This window comes from Scyliorhinus torazame, chromosome 10, assembly GCF_047496885.1.
Source record: "Scyliorhinus torazame isolate Kashiwa2021f chromosome 10, sScyTor2.1, whole genome shotgun sequence".
NCBI classification, from domain to species: domain Eukaryota; kingdom Metazoa; phylum Chordata; class Chondrichthyes; order Carcharhiniformes; family Scyliorhinidae; genus Scyliorhinus; species Scyliorhinus torazame.
The window spans coordinates 197076795-197095316 of record NC_092716.1 but is presented as its reverse complement, the minus strand read 5'-3'; the positions used below and the strand labels follow the sequence as shown (position 1 = coordinate 197095316).

The 18522-nt window shown below is 44.9% G+C and overlaps 1 protein-coding gene across 4 annotated transcripts in view; it reads left to right on the top strand.

Annotated features, from left to right (window-relative positions):
• hipk3a (homeodomain interacting protein kinase 3a) overlaps window positions 1-18522 on the top strand; it is a 334036-nt gene that overhangs the window by 85387 nt on the left and 230127 nt on the right. For 2 of the 4 annotated variants that reach the window (XM_072466227.1, XM_072466226.1), the window contains one exon: window positions 14991-16086. The exons of the other annotated variants lie outside the window; for them this stretch is intronic. In XM_072466227.1, coding sequence (XP_072322328.1) covers window positions 14993-16086 — 1094 coding nt within the window. In that variant the 5' untranslated portion in view covers window positions 14991-14992. The remainder of the gene's footprint in view (window positions 1-14990; window positions 16087-18522) is intronic. 4 annotated transcript variants of the gene reach the window in all.

The following is an 18522-nucleotide window of genomic DNA, read 5'->3' as shown; positions in this document are numbered from 1 at the left end:
GCATTTCTATCACCTACTCGCTTCCATTAAAAAAAAATAATAATTTAGAGTACCCAATTATTTTTTTCCAATTAAGGGGCAATTTAATGTGGCCAATTCACCTGACCTGCCCATCTGGTTTGTGGGGGTGAAACCCACGCAGACACGGGGAGAATGTGAAACTCCACACAGACAGTGACCCAGGGCCAGGATCGAATGCGGGTCCTCAGCGCCGTCGGCAGCAGTGCTAACCACTGCGCCACCGTGCCGCCCCCTACTCGCCTCCATCGATATTTTACCAGTAGTGGGAAGAGATGTCAGATAACCAGCCTGGCCTAGGACCAACTGAGTGAGTTAATTCTGTAGTTTGTTGTGAGCTCAGGGACCTGTTTGGGCACTGTGTCCAATGGGCGACACTTCTCCCACAGGTTACCCCCCACCTGCCCGCATGCCCTCCTTACTGGCATCTTCGAAACCATCTACTCATCTTGTTAGTGACGAACATTGACGGGGACTGCCTGCAATCCCAGTGTGGTCACCATTCTTGGTGGCGTTACTGGGACTAGAACGGAGCTGGACATTTGATTGGCCGACAGCTCTTGGAGGTAGGACTTTTCTCAGATGGGGATGGTGTTGCCGTGAGCTAGTTGATGAACCAAATTCTGTGGAATAATAGAATATGCAAGTCGCGACTTCCCAGCCGTAGAGACGTGGTTCACCCATGAATTTTCACCTGGGGGGCAGGGCCTTTGCCTCCATATAAAATTTTGGCCATTACACTGTCTGCCATCCCATGGCACTATTATGGGAGTTCTCCCCAGTATCTTCGGTCAATATTTATCCCTCATTCAACATCATTAAAACATACTGTCTGGCCAGCTTCACTTTATTGGACCTTGCCAATAGGTTGAATTTGTTCACTGTTGAATTTCCTACAATTCAACAGTGACCATATAATCAAAATAAAAAGTTACTTGATTGGCCTTAAGTGCTTTGGGACATCCTGAAGTTGTAATAGGTGCTATAGAAGTCTTTCTTATTGTTGCTAAAGTGCAACTTGAATAAAGTTGGCATCTACCTTCATCACAAGCCTTTTTTTTAAATCGGGAAAGTAGGTGACATATCCTGTCTGATGCTATGAAACAAGTTGTGAAAAGGGAGTTAATATCTGTATGGCAGAATTTTTAAGAAAGTATTCTTTCATTGGATATGGGCATCGCTGGGAAGGGCAGCATTTGTTGCCCACCCCTAATTGATCTGGGCAGGGGTGGCTTGTTAGATAATTTCCAAGGACAGCTAAGAGTCAACTACATTATTGAATGGTATACATACTTGTATCCTACCAATATGGTGACGGCACCCATGGCATGAGGTACTTGCTGCTTGGTGAATCGTTCTCAATCCAGGGCCTCATTGATTAATTTCTTTGAAGCCAGTTACTTGCAGGACAGCAAAACCAAATTAACTTAATTTCCCCTGCTATCTGACCACCTTTCTGTATTCTGATTATTTGCTTTGGATGATATACTTTCCAAAAAATCCTTTTTCACTCCGAATCCAAGCCACATTACATTGGTTAGGACCATTTTTCCATGAACTTAGTTCTTCAAAGATTGACGGGCCTGACTTCTGAGAAACATTTTTTCCCCCCGTTGCTTATTTTTCTAAAGCAGAAAGTTGAAGTCACAAGAGGGATAAAAACCCAGGACTACAGACCAAAACAGCAAAATGGATGTCTGGAGATCGCAACCAGTAAAATGAATAGATTCAGGACAAATTATATACTCTCACAAGTGAGGATTACCCAGTAACCTGTGACTGATACAATCTGAAGTTTGGGGTGAATATTTTTTTTGAGTGAAGGACAGAAAACTTATTTCGGAGTTATTGTGCTATCTTTTCTCTCGAAGGGAGCAGATCTGCGCATGATAGAAATTGAGCTAAAAGCTGCCATTGTTGAGGGGCCGCATTTGGTCAGCCATCCTCGTGTCTCCTCCCTTTGGCTTGGTGACGAGTTTTAATTTGGCTGAAACACCTTTGAACCATCTTGGGGTGCTTTTCTACATTAAAGGCATTATATAAAAATGCAAGTTGGCATTGGTGTTGTGATCAAATGTTTGTCCGCTGTCCTTTTTAACTTTCAGTTAATAGGATGGAATTCTCCACTGACATTGTGAATTGTTTGGTCAGTTACAGACCGTGTAGATCTTTATCTAACCGTGTGCCTTTAGGTGCACCACAAAGGATGTTTAGGTGAATAGTGAACGCAGGTAGGCAGTGATCTGCTTTGGAGTTTATAGCGTAATTTGAGGCAATGGAGAGAGGGTACTTTGCTTTGCTGCTAAACCTTGGTGTTTGTATTGCACCCCACAAGTGTCAGGCATTGGCCATCTCCTGCAAGAGACCATTGCCCCATGACATTCAGTGGCATTACCGTCCGCTGAATCCCTACAATAAATATCCTGGGGGTTACCATTGATCATAAAATGAACTGGACTAGCCATATTAATGCTGTGACTACCAGGGCAGGTCAAAGGCTAGGAATCCTACGGTGAGTAACTCACCTCCTGACCCCCCCCCCCCCCCCAAAAAGCCTGTCCACCATCTACAATGCAGAAGTCAGGAGTGTAATGGATGCAGCTCCAACAACACTCAAGAAGCTCAACACCATCCAGGACAAAGCAGCCTGCTTGTTTGCTCCCCTTCTACAAACATTCAAACCCTCCACCGCTGATGTGTGTACCATCTACAAGATACACTTCAGTAACTTACCAAGGTTCTTCAGCAATACCTTCCAAACCCACGATCGCCATCTAGAAGGACAGGAGCAGCAGATACCTGGGAGCTCCATCACCTGGAGGTTCCCCTCCAAGTCACTCAGCACCCTGACTTGGAAATATATTGCCGTTCCTTCACTGTTGCTGGGGCATCATCCTGGAACTCCCTCCCTAACAGCACAGTGGGTGTACCGACACCTCAAAGAATGCAGCCGTTTAAGAAGGTGACTCACCACCACCTTCTGAAGGGCAACTAGGGATGGGCAATAAAGGGCACTTCCAATGGCGCCCTCGAGGAAGCAGGTCGGATCGCTCCCGCGCGTGATGGGCAAACGGACCTGTTCCAAAGGGTTTTTTCGGGACCTGGCGACCTGAATCGGTGGAGGAGACGATAGGGAAGAGGCTTTCCCCCCGGGGTATGGACAGCTGGACCAGAAGTGGTTGCGTGGAGCGGCAAGGATCGAAGCGAGAGCAGCGGGGACCCCAGACCGGGCGGCAAAGCATGGCGGACGGCAGGGAGCGGAGGCTCACTGGCCAAGGGAGCAACAGATGGAGTTCTTCAAGAATTGCTTCGCCGAACTGAAGAGGGACACATTGGACCCGATGAGGGTGGTAATGGACCGAATGGTCGAGGTGCAGACGGTCCAAGAGAAGGCGCTCAGGGAGGTTGAGGTGAAGCTCTCCAGCCAGGCGGACACGGTAACGGAGCTAGAGCACGAGGTGGAGGAGCTGAACTCCCACCAGAGGAGGATGCAGGAGCAGCTTGAAGAGCTGGGGAACAGAGCCAGGAGGCAGAACTTGAGGATCGTTGGCCTCCCCGAGGGCTGCGAGGGATCGGATACGAGTGCATACGTGATGGGTATGCTCGAGGCGCTGATGGGACCGGAGGCCTTCCCTCGACCCCTGGCGTTGGATGGGGCGCATAGAGCCCCCGCAAGGAAGCCCAGGACGGGCGACCGACCGAGGGCCTTGGTGGTCCGCTTTCACCGGCTTGTTGACAGGGAACGTGTGCTGCGATGGGCCAAGGCGGAGAGGAGCAGCAGATGGGAGAACTACAAGGTGCGCATCTACCAGGACCTGGGAACGGAGCTGGCCAAGAGGCGTGCAGGATTCATCAAGGTAAAGGCGGCCCTCTACAAAAAGGAGGTTCGGTTCGGAATGTTGTATCCTGCGAAGCTTTGGGTCACGCTTGAGGAACTCCATCACTATTTCAAGACACCAGAACAGGTTTAGGCTTTCATTAAAGATAAGAAGCTGGACTTTAACTAACGGGCACTTAGTTTTTTCAGTGCTGTACAGTGGCGGCGGTCTGTTAACCTGAACTTGCTCTGACTCAGAGTGGACTTTTATTAAAAGAAGAAGCTGGACTTGAACTAAAGGACTCTGGGCTCTCAGAGCTTTTGTGTGGTGGTGGTTTGTTAAATTATCCTGTACTGTAATGTTTTATCTAAGATTGTTTTCAGCCTGGACAGAGAGCGGGGGCTGGAGCGTGCACTGCTTAGGGTGTTTTGGGGAGATTGCAACGAGGGGAGGGTGGGGGGGGGGGGGGGGGGGGAGGGGGAGAGGGGAGAGGGGGGGGGGGGGGGGGGGGGGGGAGGGGGAGAGGGGAGAGGGGGGGGGGAGAGGGGGAGAGGGGAGAGGGGCCCTGCAAAGGGGGCCCTGCACTTGGTATCTTTTGGCGGGAGATCGGGGCCTCTGATGGGGGGATGGGCTAGGGGGCTGGTTAAGGGACTTGAAAAAGGGCACGGGGAGATACAATCAGGTTAATGGGTCCTTGGTTGGTGGGGGGAGGGCCCGAGCACTCTGGCGGGAGACAGTCAGGCGCCAAGGGCAGGGGTCAGCGTAGCTAGCGTAGGTCAGGGGGCACCAGATAGAGTAGGAGAGGGGGCGGGCTAGGGCCAAGCGCAGGGCTGACCTGGCAGGTCAAGCCTCGGGGGGGCGGGGGGGGGGCAGCCGGGAAGGAGAACAGAGAAGACTTAAGTGGGCAAGGGCCGGGGTGGGGGGTGGGGGTGGGGTGACCAGGGATCCCCCGGGGGAGAAAGTCGCTTGCAGGGAGCAGCGCAGGAAACCGGCAGCAGCAGCACCGGGGAAGGGAGGGAGGGGTTAGAGCCACATTAGTTTAGTTGAACACGTGGGGCATGAGCAAACAGAGCTGATAGGGGAAGTGCCTCATTAACATGTTTATTCTTTCCCACTGTTTGTTTTCACTCTGTTAAGGCTCTTTGCATATGGCCTTTTTTTCTCTGTAAATGTTACAAGTTTGTTTTAAATTTAAAAAAAAATTAAAAAGGGATGGGCAATAAATAGTGGCTTAACCTGTGATGCCCACATCCCTTACGTGAATATTTAAAAAAAAGTTCAGTTCCATAACAGACAAATAATAAAAATATACCATACCAAATAAAAATATACCATACCAAATCAGTCTTTTAAAAAAAAAACATGCAATTTAATCTTTAGCTCAGTTGATCAAACTAAAGTTCAGTAGGTTTTGACATTCACTGAATTGTTTGAGGCTAGCAAATCATAGAATCCTAAACTACAGAAGTAGGCCACATGGCCTGTTATATCTGTGCTGGCTCTTTGAAAGAACTATCCAATTTAGCATTTTCCTCCTGTTCCTGCAAATCCGTCCTCTTTATAGAGTCATAGATGTTTGCAGCATGGAAACAGGCCTTTCGGCCCAGCTTGTCCATGCCGCCCAGTTTCCATCACTAAGCTAGTCCCACTTGCCCAATTGTTTTTTGAGAGGTTCCTATGGAATCTGCTTCTAGCAGCCATTCAGTTGGTGCAAAGCTGTCTACAAGTTTCTTCCTTGATTCGCTCAGTTATGATGCCACAATATGCTGTTTTCATCACTCAATGAACCAATTATTGCTTTGAGTTGCAAAATGATCCCAAGACTTGACAGCTTTGACTTGCTTCTGAAAATACATCACCAAAATATCTTAAAGAAATAATGGAGGTAGGCAGAAAATTAAATGGTGTTACTTGGCTAATTGGATTGGAAAGGGTTACGTATTAAAATAATTCTCTAGCATCTGCCACACTAATAGACAAAATATCACCAGTCTTAAGTAGAGACAGAAGGAACTACATAGGTTCAATTCTGCTTTGAATTTTGCCATGTGTAGTTGTCAATGGGTGATTTCTCATGGATATCTGCGTTAAGAAGGCCTTTCATTGATACCAATCAATTGCTTATTGAACAATAGAGTTTTGTCTCCATTGCTGTATTTTTGGACTGTTAACTGAAAAGTTAGTGGCTTGTGTCCATCCAAGGACAGAGCCTCCACATTTTTTGCTCTGGTTATCAAGTTTGCTTTACATGCAAAAGAGCCACGTTTCAAAAACAGGAAACAACATCATCAAAAGGCTATTCTAAATGTTAGTCACTCTTTGCAAGTGTTTTGATTGGTTGATTGATTTGATTTATTGTCACGTGTACTGAGGTACAGTGAAAAGTATTTGTTCTGCGTACAGCCCAGGCAGATCGTTCCACACATGAAAAACATAGGACATATGATAAATACACAATGTTAACAAATAGACATAAATACGGTTGAAGCTTTTGGAGTGTGGTGCTACTCAGTAGACAAGATGCATGGTGAGATCATTCAGTCCGTAAGAGGGTTATTCCGGAGCCTGGTAACAGCAGGGGAGAAGCTGTTTTTGAATCTGTTAGTGTGTATTCTCGGACTTTTGTATCTCCTGCCCCGATGGATGAGGTTGGAAGAGAGAATACCCGGGTGGGAGGGGTCTTTGATTATGCTGCCCGCTTTCCCAAGGCAGCGGGAGGTGTAGACAGGGCCAATGAATGGGAGGCTGGTTCGAGTGATGGACTGTGTGTGTTCACGACTCTTTGTAGTTTCTTTCTGAATTGTGATTCTTTTACCTGATCTGTTCACATTTGCAGCAGATACAGCATGACCAATATAAGCGATTTAAAGAAAAATGATTTCAGGAATTTAGCCATTATTTTAATGATTCTTTTCTGGGATAGAATGTTCCTTCATTTTTGCTCGGGCAAAATCCTGGACTTCCTAACCTAAAGCAGTGTGGTTGTACCTTGACCACATAAATGGAGCAATTCGGGAAGGCAGCTCAGCACCATCTTCTCGGGGGCAACTACAGAGATGGACATTAAATGCTGGCCTTGCCAGTGATATCAATAGCCTGAGAAGGAATTTAAAATAATCTTTAATGGAATTGATTACTGACAATACGGCTGTTCTTTCAGCAACCATTCTTTCAATGGCACACTCATTACCTATCTGTAGCTCCTCTAATGTAAGAGGCACTTTACAAATGTATTTTGATGAGCAAATTTAAATTAAGAAGGGGTAACCAGAACCTTGGTTGAATTTTGAGATGGGGCACAAGCAGAGAATCCCAGAAAAAGGAGTCTAGGGAAATTGCTGGACTTTGTAGTAGGGTGAAGAGAGAGGCCTGAATTTGCATAAGGCTAGAAGAAAAGGACTGAAGGGCATCATAGGAGGATAATAAGACTGGAGGAGGTTGTAAAGGTAGAGACTTGAGGACATGGAGGACAAAGGTTGTTGAGAGGTTTGAAAATGTGGACAAGAGGTTTACCTTTAATATGCTCATTTTAATATCACTCTTCTGCTTCCAAAACCTTCATCCATGCCTTTGTTACCCCTAGACCTGCCTACTCTTCTGTCTAGCCTCCCATTGTCCATCCATCTTAAGCCTATCTAAAATGCTACTGCACATTTCCAAACTCTCACCTAGTCCAGTTCACCCACCACATTAGTGCTCACTGAGCAACATTGGCTCCCTGTCCAGCTTTGATTCTCAAAATTCTCACCCTTGTTTTCAAATCGCCCCATGGCCTTGCCCCTTTCTATCTCCAACTCCACAACATACCAAGATCTCTCTGCTTTCCTTCAATTCTGACCATTTCAGCATCTCCTAGTTTAACTGCTTTGCTAGAGGCTACTCTTTGCCAATTAACCCCTCTCTCATTTACAACATTTTTAAATGCCTATCTCTTCAAACAATGTTTTGGTCAACTGTCCTAATATTTCCTTCTGTGGTGTAGTGTCAACTTTTGTTTGGTAATGCTTCCGTGAAGCAGCTTGAGACATTTTATAATTGTAAAGGTGCTAATAAAATGAGGACAGGGTAATGAGCAAAATTTTTCACGGGTCAGGATATGGGTAGCTGTGAAAGATTGAGGGGAACAAAATAGCAAAAGTAAAAGAGAGAGAGATCTTTTATCTGTCTCTCCCCTGCCTTTGTCAATCTTTTTCCCGTGTCTGCGTGGGATTCCTCCGGCTGTACGGTTTCCTCCCACAGTCCAAAGATGTGCAGGTTAGGTGGATTGGCCATGTTAAATTGCCCCTTAATGTCCAAAGGGTAGGTAGGGCTACTGGGTTCCGGGGATAGAGTGGAGGTGTGGGCTGAAGTAGGGTGCTCTTTCCAAGAGCCGGTGCAGACTCGATGGGCTGAATGCAGGTAACCCCACCTAAGCTTTTGGACACTATGGGGCAGTTTAACATGGTCAATCCATCTAATCTGCATAAAAGCAAATTACTGCGGATGCTGGAATCTGAAACAAACAGCAAATGCTGGAAAATCTCAGCAGGGAAGGCAGCATCTGTAGGGAGAGAAAAGAGCTAACGTTTCGAGTCCGATGACTCTTTGCCAAAGCTGCACATCTGCACATCTTTGGACTGTGAGCGGAAACCGAAGCACCCAGGGGAAACCCACGCAGACACTGGGAGAATGTGCAAACTCCACACACACATCCACACAGAGTCACCCAAGGCCGGAACCAAACCCGGATATCTAGTGCTGTGAGGCAGCAGTGTTAACCACTGTGCTGCCCCGTATGGAGCTCCGAGCCTACTGACACTGCCAGTCATGGACGTAACTGTGGGAGGAGCAGCAGAAAGGCCAAGACTACGTGTGCTCCCAAGAATGATTATTTTGTACTTGCGCAGGTAAATATCAGTTCTCATTGTTAGTCATGAAATATTTGCTATTTCTTACATGTGACAGGAAGTAGATGCAGTACAAGCCGCTCAAAATTACTGAGGATGTTCATCAGCTAGAAGCTTTGGCAGATATTATTCAAATCTAGCTGAGTTCCGTTTTGGGAATTGTAAGCGGTGCGCTGGCCTGAATTTCTTTCCAACAACACTTCCTCAGATCCTTTGGTCAAAATGCTTCTTTCACATTTCAAAACAGAGCACAACATGCCCATCTGTTTCCAGCACGCGTTGCCTGTATTTTCCAGTTTTGGCATTTTGTCAGGTCCTCCGTAAGATCCCTCCTCCCAGGTAAGTTTTACCATCTGACAGCTTGAGTGTCAGTCCCTCCATATGGTTCTACCACAGGTAGACATCGGCTTCCTGTAGTGTAAAGGAAGGCTATTGCGAAATGTGTTCCAAAGAACATGGGTGCAACTTACACATGCCTGAGTTTGGAAGGGATGACCTGGAATTTCCAGAGCTCTGCTGTGCTCTTGAAAAGACTTTTCACAAACAATGAAGCCTGGATAGTCATAGTTAAACAGGAAGTGTTGTAACAATGCCTGGGCAGCTTCCTCTCAATCCTGTTACCTAGAGCTCAGCATGTTTTGGTTCAAGGTAACTGAACAGCAAATGGCAGACACAGCAGAAAAAAACAGGGTAAGGTTGTGTAGGTTGTCATCTTGTGCAACCTTTTTTGACTGTTGGGAATTTTTAGGTGTACACATTCTTGGTAAGTCTCCATATAAAAGTCTGTGGCAGATAACAGTACTCATAATATGAAATGGGCGCAGAAATAAGCCTTTTGGCCCATCAAGCCCACTCTGCCATTGGATCATGGCTAATCTCATCCTGGCCGTAATTCCATCATTTTGCCCATCCATTCTACCTATTTTCCATAACTCTTCAACCCATTTTCCTCAGATTTAGTCACTGTCCATCGTGCTCTGGGGTAGTGAATTCCACAGGTTCACGACCCTCTGGGAGAAGTAGTTTCTCCTGAACTCCATTTTAAATTTGCTACCTCTTGTTCTAAGACTATGATCCAGTGGGGCATTCTGAAATGCCCACCAAGAGGAAGCATCCACTTCACGTCTACATATTCCATATATTTTATCATCCTGTGTACCTCAATTTGATCTCCCCTCATTCTTCTAAACTTTAGAGTGTATAGGCCTAAATGTTCAATCTCTCTTCATATGACAAACCCCATATCTCTGGAATCAACATAGCAGTGACCCAGAAGAAGGAACTTAGGTATTTCCTGAATAATCTGACTTTTTTAAAAATTAAAGTATTTGTGCAGTTCCTTTGGTTGGTTTGGAAACACAATGGGAAGTGGTTGAACCATGTTTCTGTCACAGACACGATGGGCCAAATGGCTGCCAGTAACAATTCTGTGATGTTGATTATTTTCACTGGATATATGGAGAATGGTTGAAGAGTGAGTTTTGCAATAGTACTAGGAATATTTATGTCAGGCCCTTGTTACCCCCTTTCTATAAATGGAAACAGCTGCAGCAGTTTTGTTAAACATTTGTGTTTAAATTGCATGTGCTGCAGAGATGGTTGATGTAACTGTGTTTTGAAGCCAGTGTTGTGGGAAACTGATTTAACACTCGCGTGCCTGGCGTGGTGTGCTTTAGAAAATCGTCATCCGTTCCTCGCCACTTTAACCTGCAGAAGTGCTCAAATGAATATCTGGCCTGTACTCTGGAGTTTAAAAGATTGGTGTGTGATCTCATTGATGCACATAAAATCCTTGCAGGACTTGAATAAGCAGATGTCGAGAGGCTGTTCCCCTTGGTGGAGAGCCTAGGACTAAGGATCATACTTTCAGAATAAGAGGAAGTCTTACAACACCAGGTTAAAGTCCAACAGGTTTATTTGGAATCACGAGATTTCGGAGCGTAGCTCCTTCTTCAGCATAGCTCCTTCATCACATTCACCTGATGAAGTCGCTACGCTCTGAAAGCTCGTGATTTCAAATAAACCTGTTGGACTTTAACCTGGTGTTGTAAGACTTCTTACTGTGCCCACCCCAGTCCAATGCCGGCACCTCCACATCAGAATAAGAGGTCAGCCATGTAGAGATTAGAATACATTTCTTCACTCGGGTTTGTGAATCTATTGAATTTTTGTACTCTAGAGGCTGTGGATGCGCAGTTGGTGAGTATATTCAAAACTGAGATGGATAGATTGTTGGACACTAAGGTAATTGAGAGATATGCAGATCTGACAGGAAAATAGAATTGAGGTCGAAAATCAACCATGAACTGATTGAATGGCTTGCTCCTGCTCCTACTTCTTATCATGCTGTCCAAACTGGGGAATTCACACACAAACTGAAGCCACTTTAAGATGTCCTGGGTTTGAACAGGAGTCAGTTTCTGCTCTTGTGCATAAAATATGACTGCAATTTATTGTAACTTGTATAATTAAAGAAGGGACGGACAAACCAGAGCAATATTTCATCCTGCACAAGTATTTGAGGTAATAGGTATACAGTATGTGGTCAATGCCTTGCTATTGTTTGAAGAGAGGGCAAAGCTCCATCTGGTCGGTAATCTTTCCCCCATAATCTGCACTAAGAAATAAAGAGATCTTGCAAGTTAGATATCATTTAAATAATTTGAATATATATTCTGAACAAAATTACTGTTGATGGTCATGTTTTTTGTTCTATTAAAATAATTCAACACTACCTCGATGTTTTTGGTGATGTGCATGACTCCCAGACACTGAACTCTGTGGACACAGACTGAATTGTGTGCCAGTATGCAGGAGACTATCTTTGCTTGCTCGCTGGCCTTCATGAACTTATCATTGTTTGATGGCATTGCTTTTCTTGTAATTAAAGTTAAAAGCTCATCATATAATGTTGTCATAGTGGCCTTTTGTATCTGTTAATGCATCTTCATTCCTTATCATGTGTACAACTCTATTCTAGAGATTTTATTTCATGCTTCTTGACAATCATTGGGATGCATACAGTAAAGTAATTTATCTCAGCATGCTTCCTTAATGACAGTATCCACTGAGGAGCTTCACCATGCACACCAAGCAGGTGCAAAGATCTATGCTGAAGTCTGGACTGATTTAGCTGAGCTCAGCCTCAACATTAGACTGTTCTTGATTGCTATTCATTTGAACCCACCTGCTCAAACTGTGCACATCTGGTCATCAGCTGAGGGCAGGCTAATAGCGCTACAACACATTACCTCTACACATGACTTATATACCAATACTCTCCTAGCCACCCTGCCATCTTCCACCCTACATAATAAACTTCAGCTCATCCAAAACGCCACTGCCCTTGCACTAAATCGCACCAAGTCCCATTCACCCATCAACCATACTCAATGATTCACTATTAACTTCCAGTATGGCAAAAAAAATTAAATTCTTATGCTTGTTTTCAAATCTATCCATGGCCTTACCTCTCTCTATGTCCCTAAGCCCCTCCAGCCCCACAATTCTGGCCACCTACATATCTTTGCCTTTAATTGCCCTACCATTTTCAACTGTCCCTTCAATTGCCTGGACTGGGAATTTCCTCCCTAAATCTTTCTGCCTTTTTCTTCTTAAAACGTACCAACCAGTTTTTTGGTCATCTGTCTTAATCTTCCCTTATGGGGCTTGATGTCAAATTTTGAGTTACAATATTTCCGTGAAGTGCCAAGTGGCTTTTACTAGGTGAAATATGCTGTGTAATTGCAATGTATTATTGACATACTGAGATAATGGCTACATGGGTAAAATGTTACTGTCTTTGGGGGAAAAAAAATTGCAAGGTAAACTTCATGTGATGATCAGAGCTCCTCCTTTGTGACACCACACTGTGATGCACTGAGCTCTTGGTACCCAGTGACACGGTTTCTACATTTATATTGGGAGATGTAGAGTGCCGAGCGGCACAGAACAATTTTCCGCCAGGCATCTAGTCCTGATCCTCTGATATTAATAGCTGCTGAAATTCACTTGTATAACACAGCATATACCGTATGTATCAGCCTTGGACTCGACATTAAGATTCATCGTCTGACTGCCCAGTAGGACGAGGAGTTATTTCCATTTACCTGCCTGAACAAAACTTTTCAACCGTCGTTACTCGCCAGCTTCAGAGATGATTTTCTATCAATATTGGATGTTCTAATGATTTTGTATTATGTGCCAGACTGCGGGACATTTCTGCACGTGAATATTATCGGAAATTAAGAGAGTTTGGCAGTTTTAAAATTTGGTCTTGACGCGGGTGCAGAAACGTACTCGAGAGGCAAGCATTTTTCATTCATGTTGAAAGAACATTTTGTCTTTTTAACCGCACTCAAAATGGTTTAACATCTCATGAAGATTCTGCTGGTGAAACCTCTTTTTCGTTAACCTATCCTAACCGTAACTTTTTTCCCCTGATGGCAATAGGTGTTGGCTTGGGACATTTGTCTGTGGGTAAGAGTCTGCAAGTCGTTGGCTCAAGTCATGCTCCAGAACTTGACCATGTAATCTAGACTATTGGTTCATCGTAGTTCTGACTGAGTACAGCATTGTGGCGGTATTTGATGAGACGTGTCCAAAACATCCCATGATGCAAGAAGAGGTGGAGAGTCCTCCCTATGTCTTCAACTAACACTTGTCCTTCAACCCACTTACCTAAAACAGATTGAACTGGATATTTATTGTCTTGGTATTTGTGGCCACTTTCTCTAAGCAAATAATCTTCACTTTAAGAGATGTTAAATAAATTTATTTGGGACATCTCAAGGACATGAAAGATGCTTCTGAGCAGATACTTTGGGATCCAGACATATCAAATTAGTTAGAGAAGATAATGATAAGGAATATATGTTGTGTACAGGATAATTTATATCTTACCGTAATACTCCTGAGTTGCTGATTCACAGATAACTTAAATTGTTACTTTCTTTTTTATTATGTATTGAACTTTAACGTCGCAATCATTGTACGCTCTATGGTAATCTTATTTAACATTTTCAATTTTCTTTGCAAGTTACTTCATGCATAGTATTATGGGCCAAGGTTTAGAGAACACCAAAGTATATCATGAAGTTCACCTGACTCACAACTTTGAATAGATTTTGGTTATGGGGAGCACAAGGGCCCACTGTGTGATGCAACAGAGAACTAAATTTTTATTTTGAAAACAAAACAATGTTTATTCTATGAATCCAGTTAACATTTTATAAACCCACAGTAAACATTTGACCACTACCAACACTGATAATCCCCACAGATACAATACTCTATAGGTAACCCTTAATAACTTTCCAAACAACATCCATAAGTCAAAAAACCCTTTTTAACAAAGACAGTAGATTTGCATTCCTTACAGAAACCGGTATTACTTTGAAATCATCAAGTGATCTGGAGACATTCTTTTTTATGAAGAGAGAGAGGCCAAAATACATCTGCTTGGTTCAAATGCAGCTCTCCAACTGAAAGCGAAACAAAGACACACTGCAACTCCCAGCTCAAAACGAAAGTAAAAAAAGACAGACAGACAGCCCAGCTCCACCCACACACTGACACCACTGCAGCTATTTGACAAACACCCATTTCTTAAAGGTACACCTACCTGACAATAGGTAGGTCAGTGCCCACTGATAGTTCAAGAGTTGAAGGTGTTCCATGATTCAAGTGGGAACTGGTTCATCTCACTCCCATCTATAAAGGAACAGAAGTTTGAGCTGGTGTTACTAGCTTGAAGGGCATCCCCAGAGTTTTTAATGAATTGTACTTCATTGTTTGGAGTTGCTCTCTGTAACACTGGGCCAGTGATATTTTTGCAAAGTTTCAATGAGTAGTTTAACTGGATGTGGAGTAGCTGGCCGAAATATCCAGGTTCTTTCCCCCTTCCTCGTCATGCTGACTACTTGTCACTCAAAATGCAACTGCAGATGAGGAGGAGCATTGGCGGCTGCTGGAATGCCCGTGATTCCTGTGATTGATTGGCAGATGGCACATTCTATCCCAAGGGGCTAATTTAGACCATGTCTCTGCCTTTTGGTGTGGCATTTTATTCCGCAATCACTCACTGGAGCTTGCCCAACCAGGGTCCCCAGAAACATGGACATTTTTACGATCTGTCTGGGATTTGAGTGCAGATTGCTACGTGCTATAGGGCAGAGCCCCAATGACATTTTTGTGTGTGTGTGAGAGAACGGGTGCAGTTTACACTCCCTGGATGTTCATTAATCTCTTTCTTTCTTTGCCCACGCAGGTATGGCCTCACAAGTTTTGGTCTGCCCACCACACATTTATCAAACACAGACAAGTGCCTTTTGCAGTGTGAAGAAACTGAAAGTTGAACCAAGTAGTTGTGCGTACCATGAGAGAACCTGTCCGCGGACTTACGTGAACGGACGGAACCTTGGAGTTGCCCACCCGTCTCACGTGGTTAACTCTTCATTTCAGCCGAAGAACTCCATTGGTAGACCTCGTGGACAGAACATTTTGGTGGCAGCAAGTGCCATTGCATTGAACCCATCTTGTGCCGCCAGGGTCACAGCAGCGCAGGCGCCGCAGCAACCTCTGGTGGTGGCACCACAGGGTGAGAGGCCGGGCAGCAGTCTAACCTCGCTGGAGAGCTACCAGAGATGTGGATTGAAGAGAAAGAGTGAGGAGCTGGACAATCGCGGTAGCGCCATGCAGATTGTGGATGAACTGTCTATAATGCCGGCAATGTTGCAGACGGGTGTGGGGAATCCGGTCACCGTTGTGACCACTGCCTCAAAGCAGAACAGTGCGAGTGGTGATGGCGATTACCATCTGATGCAGCACGAAGTGCTATGTTCGATGAAGAACACCTACGAGGTCCTCGACTTTCTTGGACGTGGGACCTTTGGCCAGGTTGTAAAATGTTGGAAGCGGGGGTCGAATGAGATAGTGGCGATAAAGATTTTAAAAAACCACCCCTCTTATGCACGGCAGGGGCAAATTGAAGTCAGTATCCTAGCAAGACTGAGCAACGAAAACGCTGATGAGTTTAACTTTGTGCGTGCCTATGAATGCTTTCAGCATCGGAATCATACGTGTTTGGTGTTTGAGATGTTGGAACAGAACTTATATGACTTTCTAAAGCAGAACAAGTTTAGTCCATTGCCCCTAAAGGTGATCAGGCCAATCTTACAGCAAGTGGCCACTGCACTGAATAAACTAAAGAGCCTTGGTTTAATCCACGCGGACCTCAAACCGGAGAATATCATGCTGGTTGATCCCATCCGGCAGCCTTACAGGGTGAAAGTAATAGACTTCGGATCAGCCAGCCACGTGTCCAAAGCTGTGTGTTCAACCTATTTGCAGTCGAGGTACTATAGGTGAGTGTGCATCTGTCTGGAAATGTAACTGATGGAGCCAGGACATGTGGGGATAGTAAGATTTTTCTTCCTTTTAAAGTGTTTGAAAGCTTTTAGATTTAGTTTTATGACCCACTGTGTGATTCCAAGAGAAGAAAGGAATGGGATGGCTGAACGTTGTGCTGTGTTTTGTGAGGATTTTGAGTGAAGTTTGTACTGAGCTTGCAATGATCCTCTGGTTTGATTAGGGTTGCACTCTTTTTTTTCTCTTATACTGCTGATTTGGAAGCAGTATAACACATTTCCCCCCATGTTTACACTTGTCAAGTTTGAACTTCCTGACAGCAGCCGGAAGATTCCTGATTCTTTCTTTCCCCTACACAGTGGGTGAGTTTGAAATTCAAGTGCTCGGTTGAAGTAGTTCTGTTGAGAAAGACTGCATTTGACATTACAAAGACCAAAAGGCCCAGGGTTATGTTAAATTAGCTGATTTGAAGCAGGGTACCAGGTCGTCCAGCCACATTTCTGGCATTCACACCTTTGGATTAGGGAGCGATGAGGGTGCAGATAGAGGTACAAATTGAACTCCCCACCTCGAGTTGCCAGTTATCGTACTCTGGGGAGGTGGGGGAAGATTTACGTGCCTGTCTCCGCCAGTGTCAGGCTGGCTATTTTGAATATTGGAATGGACTGGCAGCGCTGGATCAATAACCAGAGCTGTCCACTTATGCCTTGGAGCAAGCATGTGCACTTTTAAATTGTTTTTTTTTCTGTCTGCTGTTACCCAGGACAGACTTGGCACAAAAATGCAGCAGAAAAGGAATAGCACAAAGAGATCCGTGATACATTTCCCTCTATTTCGCCGAGATTAAAATGTTAAGGAGGGAATACTGTATTTTTATTATTCATTTGGTGGGGGGGGGGGTGGGGGGGGGGGGGGGGGCAGGAGCAGGAGTGGGGGATGATGTGCTGGGAAGTGGAGGGGGGGGGGGGCAGGAGCAGGAGTGGGGGATGATGTGCTGGGAAGTGGAGGGGGGGGGTTGCGGTTTAAAGTGCCAGTGTTTCCTGGTGTGCTGTCAGTGGGAAGAAGCAGCAGGCTTCTGCTGTATGGATAGATTCCCAGGAGTTGAAGATTCCTTGCAGCGCTGTGGTGTTCTTGGCACTGTTGTGGAAGTTTAAAGAAATAATTCCTGGAAACAGTTGCACAACGCTTGTCACCTGTGCCAGCTAACCCCTCAATGTCAAACTGTTATGTTTAAAGAACTGAGCATTTTTCTAATCTGTCCATCCATCCAGTTTTATCTCCTGAACCAATGTGGAGACACACCCATCACATTTTAGGCTCACGGCTGAGCATTTTTGCAGCACATCAAAAGGTATGGATGGGAAAGAAGGTGGGACGAGCCAGTCCTTTCCCTCTGAGTTTGGGCACCACTTGTGTGGGTGTGTGTGTATCCCTGCACAGCATTACAGCTGTCATGGTGGGAAGCATAATAATAATAACCTTAGTGTCACAAGTAGGCTTACTATAACACTACAATGAAGTTACTGTGAAAATCCCCTAGTTGCCACACTCCGGCGCCTGTTTGGGCACACTGAGGGAAAATTCAGAATGTCCAATTCACCCAACAAGCACATCTTCCGTGACTTGTGGGAGGAAACTGGAGCCCGGAGGAAATGCACGCAGACACAGGGAGAACGTGCAGACTCTGCACAGACAGTGATTCAAGCTGGGAATCGAACCCAGGTCCCTGGCGCTGTGAAGCAACAGTGCTCACCACTGTGCTACCATGCTACCCATGCTTTGATTCTTACTGAGACTTCAAGATTGTCTATTCTTTACAATGTGAAGTCAAATATACATGGGTATGGGGAACAGAGAAGATTTTTTGGTTGTGGGAGAGTTTAAAGAAGAGATTCTGACAACCACTAGATTTTGTTTCTCGTTAATGAGCCTTCTACGTACCCAAAGAAACCAGGTAAATGGGTCGGCCACTATATTTGATGTTTGTGGGATCTTTCTGGGTGTCAACTGGAACCACGTTTGCCTACACCAGCCAAAGCATTTCTTGCATATGAAGCACCTAAGATGTGTCTGAGAGGCATGAGCAAGTCTTTTTTTAAATCTGTGTGTTTCCACCTCAGTCTTTGAAACACTGCTCACAGCTGACTGGAAATAGTAAGAATGGACAGAAGAGGACAGCACGGTGGTGCACTGGTTAGCACTGCTCCCTCACGGGTTTGATCCTGGCACATTCTACCCGTGTCTGCGTGGGTCTCACCCCCACAACCCAAAGATGTGCATTGGGCACGCTAAATTGCCCCTTAATTGGAAAAAATGAATTGGGCACTATAAATTTATTTTTAAAAAAGGAATGGACAGAAGATTTGACAATGCTCAATGCACTTAGGAAATGTTCCCCCAGTAGAAAGGAGTTTCCTTGAAATTACTTTGTC